Raw genomic sequence first — 6,346 nt, 5'->3', positions numbered from 1 at the left:
AATAGTTACATAGTTATTTGGGTTGAAAAAAGACATCCGTCCATGTTCACATCATAAATCGCCAGCGCTATCACAAGCGCTGAGCGATTTATGGAGTTTTGGTCTTCGCTTTTCCCTGCAATTTGTACTTAGAAAAGCGGTTTTCTATGCGATTTGCGATTCATTTTTGAAGTCTTTCACCCGGAAATGAATACATACAATGGGCTTGATTCACAAAGCGGTGCTAACCTACTTAGCACGTCTAAAGTCTTTAGACGCGCTAACCAGGGTGCTAAGTAGGTTAGCACCGGATTTCTCAATCAGATCACGCGCTAACTTTGCGCGCGCAAAGTTTTACGCGCGCAAAGTCTTATGCGCGCTAAGTCCCATAGGCTTTAATGGGCACTTTGCGCGGAGCGCCCTGCGCTCCGTGCAGTATGCGCGTAAAGTTTTTCGCGCGTTAAGTTTTTCGCGCGAAAACTCGTTTAGATGTGCTAAGGGGGTTTTCACAGGCGTGCTAACAGTTAGCACCGCTTTGTGAATCAAGCCCAATGTATTTATTCAAGAAAGCATTTGGGAAATCGCTATACAAAGCGTTTTTTCAAGCGTTTTTCGATTTCCCTATACCTTCCATTGAGCAAAAACGCTCAGAAAATGGTACAGGCGGCGCTTTGCTGAGTGGATTGGAAACGAACCACTCAGATGTGAACATAAGGAATCATTGCACAAGCTCTTTCAAAACGATTTTGAAAATCGCCGGCACTGAAAAAATAACGAAAACGCCCTAGGTGTGAAGAACAGGGCTGCTCAAATCCGAAAACGGGAGACATCCGGATACTTCTATCCGGATATCTCCCAGTAAACCTGTGCGGGGTGGGCGGGGGGTGTCAATCTTACCTGTCTGACGTCTTCTGTGTCCGTCCCTCGGCGCCTCCCACGATGCGCTCCAAGCGGAAGTCACGTGATTACAAACACTTCCTCCTTCCAAGTTGAAGGAGGAAGTGTTTGTAATCACGAGACGCGCGTGGATTGGTCGTAGGAGGCGCCGAGGGATGGACGAAGACGATTGAACCCCCCTCCACCCCCGCCCCACCGCGCACAGGTTTACTGGGAGATATCCGGTTTCGGATTTGAGCAGCCCTAGTGAAGAAGCCCTCAACACTACTTGTGGTTCAGATTTTTTATATACGATCCGATTTATGGTTCCGATTAAAAAAAAAAAGTACTGCATGCTGCTAAGTTTTTTTAATCTGACTCAGAAATCTGATTGAATAAAAAAAATCGGAATCGCATGTTGTGTGTGTTGTGAGGCCTGACACTGTTTCAAGTACCACGTTCCAATTTGCCGATGCAAAAATTGGCTTCAGAAACAAGATTTTTCTTCCCATAGTGACGTCAACAAATCTCCCCGGAGACCCAATGATTAGGATTCAGTGCAGCTTATACAGTAATGCAGTGACAGTGGCACTGCAGTAACCGCTAGCAACCAGACTCTAGTTCACAGGAGTCAGATACGCCACCCCTCTGTGTCCCCAGAGCAAGAGAGGTCCCTGCTGGGAAAGTGCAGGTCCCAGTTAATGTGGGTGCTATGGGGGGAGGGGTACTGTTCTGAAGGATGCTGACTATGGGGAGGAGCTTAAGGGCTTGGGGGAGGAGCTGCAGGGCTTGGGGGAGGGCTACAAGGAACTTGCCTTTCCCCATGTGATGCTCCCCCTCCCTTCACTGATTTTTTTAGGCGTTCACTGGACTCTGGTTCTAATGGGATAATCAATAAGATGAATTTCAAAAAATTCTGAGTTGATGCAGGATTATGCAAATTCTGGATGCAAATATATATATATGGCATATCTACGCCCTGCAGTGTTCCCCAACCCTGTCCTCAGGGCCCACCAACAGTGCAAGTTTTGTAGAAATCCACAGAGGTAGCTCATCAGCTCTGCTGACACTAATTACCTCACCTGTGCATGTTTGTGGTTTCCTGCAACACATATACTGTTGGTGGGCCTTAAGGACAGGGTTGGGGAACTCTGCCTTAAAGGCCAACTGTAGTGAGAAGAATATGGAGGCTGCAATATTTATTTCCTTTTAAACAATACCAGTTGCCTGGCAACCCTGCTTATCTGTTTGGTTGCAGTAGCGTCTGAAGAACACCAGAAACAAGCATGCGGCTAATCTTGTCAGATCTGACAATGTCAAACACCTGATCTGCCGCATGCTTGTTCAGGGTCTGTGGCTAAAAGTATTAGAGGCAGAGGATCAGCAGGATAGCCAGGCAACTGGTATTGCTTAAAAGGAAATAAATATGGCAGCCTCCATATCCCTCTCACTTCAGTTGTCCTTTAAAACTTCACTTGCGCATCAGGGGCGTAGATGTGCATATTTGTTTATTTACCAGTCTGCTTGCGATCGCTGGCACGCTCCTGTTCGTCGTCATCACACTCCTGCCGGGCCATGATCCGTGATTAGGAACATGCATTCCCAAAGCCAATCAAAGTGCCCGTAATGAATGAAAGCCGATGTAATGTCTGATTGTGCTGCCCGGAAGCTCCCTTCCACACTGAATAGCACGCATGCTCAGTGTGAAGTTAATTATGCTGCTGTTAGTAAAATGCTAAATATCTCCCCTTCCACACCTCTTACACTCCCCAAATTCAGGGTAGGGAGGGGGGGGAGGGGACCCCCCCAAACTACCTCTGTGCCAAATTACAGCCAGATTACATAAACCTGTCTCTGGAACCAGCGGGACTCGGGGCTGCATTTTGGCACAGTGGTAGTTCGGGGGGTCCTCTCCCTACCCTGAACATTTGGGGAGTGTAGGAGGTGTGGAAACTGAGATATTTAGTATTTTACCAACTGCAGCATAATTAAATAGGAAATGTGTCTGCACAGTCTCCTGCTGCGCATGCGGGGCAGCGCAAATTAACAGGCAGCGCAATCAGACACATCAACAGCATCACACACTATTTTATATAAAAATAAATACACCGCTTCGACTCCATAGATCCCAAAATAAAACACTTGTTAAAAAAAAAAAAAGTGATGTTGATTTCCAAATAAAATATTATTGCTATACATTGTACGGGACATCATATAATTGCTGTAAACAGGACAAATGGGCAAATAAAATTTGAGTTTAAACTAAAATAGCACATTTTATTTTTAAAATATAATGGCTGAAAACTAAGAAATAACGTGTTTTTTTTCTTCTTTTTGCTTCACCTTCTCTTTAAATTGCATACAAAATAAAATAATTCTTAGGAAAAAAGGTACTTATCCGTTAGCCGGGCGCATCCGGCAGGTGGCGCTAAATACTATTCCCCCTCCAGGCCGACATGGATAGTAGGAAAAGATGTAACTCTGGTGGAGTTTTGTCGCCACCTAGAGGATGCGCCCGGCTAACGGATAAGTACCGGAAAAAAAAAAAAAAAGCACCACCCAAAGAAAGTCTAAGTTGTGGCAAAAGAAGCAATATATGGATCATTTTGGTGTTATAAGTAGTGATAAAGTTATTGGCAAATGAATGGGAGGAGCATGATGTGAAAATTGCTGTGCTTTTTAAGAGTTTTTAAGAGGAAAAAAACCTGTGGTTGAGAAATTGAAGTCTAGAGATGTCTAGAGATTTGGGGCCAACATTGAATACACGAGCTACAAAATGTCTGTTCTATAAAAGTTACCGAAGTTCAAGAAAACAAGTTTATTCACGAGTCTCCCAGGGAGGCAAACGGTTACATGAGTTCAAAAGCACGCTAGATATATTTACTATTCCCAGCGGTGACTAGGACTGTTAAATGCGCAATAAAAATTGTATTAGCATGCAAACAGTTAATTGAGGAAATCAGTGGGCGGATCTCTTACACCCCCTGGCTACCCTAGATATCGTAATACTGCTATTCACACAAAATGGACATAACACAGCATGCAGGGGCTCCACGAAGGTAGCAGTGAAGGTGTGGAGGTGTCTGATGGGGTCACACAGGGCATAAAAGGAGATCTGCCCGGCCTCATAATCCAGATATATCCGGACTCTATCACTGGGGATCCCATCAGGTAACCAGATATATTTATTGTCATGTCTCACTGAGCACTGATTACCCCACTCCTTGCACAAACACCAGGACTTGTTATTCCATCCCATCACTGACTTATTTCCTCTCCTGGATATACTGGGGTAACACATCCCGACCTTCCAACCATTTGATCTCCCAACATCCACTTCCCAGTAATGTCGCCCTGAGGAGAAGCTCTGGATACTCATCACCTGAGGCTCAGCCAGAAATCTCCCTGGTGCTCGTGGCAGTGTGTGCCCTGCTGAGTAGGATGCAGTTTTCCTGTCAAATGATATATATAGACTATCACCAACTGTTTTTAAATCCAGTAATATGTTTGCAGGCTGTACAGGGACCCCCCCAGTTACCCCAAACATGATATCAGCTAGTCCTGTGTGTAATGTGTGTGAGATGCCGGCCATATCCAGATCCCCTCCATTATGGAGCTGCTTATCATGTCTGTCCTCCGTGTCACACAAGTCACCTGTGTCTGATTCCTGTAAGAGAGTCAGTGGATCAGTCATGTTACACAGCTCCTCAATGTGACGCATCTTCCTGGACAGCTTCTCCTTCTTTATCTCCATCCGTCTGATGCCATCATCATAGCCTTGTACCTGCCTTGGGATGTCACTCAGGACTCTCTCCTCCAGGTCCTTTAGCTGTCTCCCGAGGTCTCTAAACAGGGCAGTGACTCTCTCTGTTTCAGCATCTGCTATACTTCTGCTTGCCTTTAGACTCTGGACTCTTTTCTCAGCCTCCTCTGTCTCTGCCATCATCTTCTGCAGATCATTTCTCAGCTTCATCTTCTTCTCCTTAAAGGCCTCATCTAGTGACATCATCTTATGGCCAACATGTCCCCCGATCACATAGCAGGACACACAGACACATGAGGCATCCTCAGTGCAGTAATACTCCAGGATCTTCTTATGGACGGAGCATCTCCTGGTCTCCGGGGAGGTGGTGGGGGCACATAAGACGTGTTCTGGTGCCTTGCTGTGGACTCTCAGGTGTTTATCACACAGAGAAGCGTCACAGTGCAGACAGGACATAACAGCAGGTACAGGAGAGTCCACACAGTAAGTACAGTGGACTCCGGATGCCTCCTGATCAGGCTGAGTAGGCAGGAAACGCTCTGCTATGTTCCTCAGAGCAATGTTTGTTTGCAGTCCGGGCCGCTCCTTGAACCTCTTTCTACATTCAGGACATGAATAACCTGCAGAGCCCTCCTGTGAGTCCAGCACACGATCAATACAGACCCGGCAGAAGTTGTGACCACATCTCAGGGTTACAGGATCTGTATAAATAGCCAGACAGACGGGACACTCCAGCTCCTCGCTCAGATCAGCAGACGCCATGGCTGGCAGCAGGAAGTGAATGCAGTAGAGTCAGTCCTATCATATTACAGAGGGAAGCTGAGCTTAACTCCTGATGCACCGCGACCCTGCAGCCTCCTCCCCACACAATATACTAAACACTCACTACCAACAACCACCAACCACTTTACCTGAACTCCTCCACAGCTGATGGACACCTCACTCATTCCAACCACACCTTCCCTTATCTAACCTACCTTCTGTATAAACTAATGACACATCTCATTCAGCTGAAATTATACTTAAAGGAGTCATCAGCTAAAAAAATCCAAAATGAGCTTTACTCACCTGGGGCTTTCTCCAGTCCCGTGCAGCGGACTGTCCTACGCCGACCACTCTGCTCCCCGCTGCCGTCCCGGTCTCCGTACTCGGTGCAGAAGCCGACTCCGAGGTCGTCCGCACTGCGCCTGCGCTAACCACCGCTGTCAATCAAGCTCACGTTGTACCATCAGAATCAGAATCATTTTATTTCGCCAAGCATGACTGGGTCACGCCCGGAATTGGATTTGGCACAATGAGCGGTACATAGAGAGAAAGGCAGGAAAAATGTCAGAATAACAGTAAAACATACACAAATGTCAGAATAACAGTAAACATACACAAATATACAAACAGCATCAGATATACATATAGCTCTGAATTCATCTTTCAGAACCGCACTGCTGAAGACTACCGCTCCTATGCAGGTGTTAGGCCGCTGATAGAGGGTGGTAGAATGTTAAGGGAGTTCAGGAGGCTGACGGCCATAGGGAAGAAAAAGTTCTTGTGTCTGGTGGTCTTGGTGGAGATGGCCCGGAGTCTCCGACCCAGTGGGAGTGGGGTAAAGAAACAGTGGCCTGGGTGAGAGAGGTCACCTGCCATCCTCAGAGCCCTGGTTCGCAGCCTTGTGTTATACAGGTGGTCAAGTGGGGGCAGAGGTCTCCCAATGATCCTCTCCGCCGACCTGAT

General features: G+C 46.7%; 1 protein-coding gene across 1 annotated transcript; it reads right to left on the bottom strand.

The window, feature by feature from the left end:
- Window positions 1-3,658: 3,658 nt before the first annotated feature.
- LOC137547417 (E3 ubiquitin/ISG15 ligase TRIM25-like) lies at window positions 3,659-5,460 on the bottom strand. Its single transcript, XM_068270994.1, has one exon. The coding sequence runs from the start codon at window positions 5,378-5,380 to the stop codon at window positions 3,815-3,817; it is 1,566 nt and encodes a 521-aa protein (XP_068127095.1). The 5' UTR covers window positions 5,381-5,460; the 3' UTR covers window positions 3,659-3,814.
- Between the last annotated feature and the right edge of the window lie 886 nt (window positions 5,461-6,346).

The sequence above is a fragment of the Hyperolius riggenbachi genome, chromosome 2 (assembly GCF_040937935.1).
Source record: "Hyperolius riggenbachi isolate aHypRig1 chromosome 2, aHypRig1.pri, whole genome shotgun sequence".
Taxonomy (NCBI): Eukaryota; Metazoa; Chordata; class Amphibia; order Anura; family Hyperoliidae; genus Hyperolius; species Hyperolius riggenbachi.
Note: the sequence above shows the minus strand (reverse complement) of the source record. Positions and strands in the feature narration are given on the sequence as shown.

What these genes read in the sequence shown, in the direction of transcription:
- LOC137547417 (XM_068270994.1), bottom strand. Translation starts at nt 5,380, where the DNA reads ATGGCGTCTGCTGATCTGAGCGAGGAGCTGGAGTGTCCCGTCTGTCTG.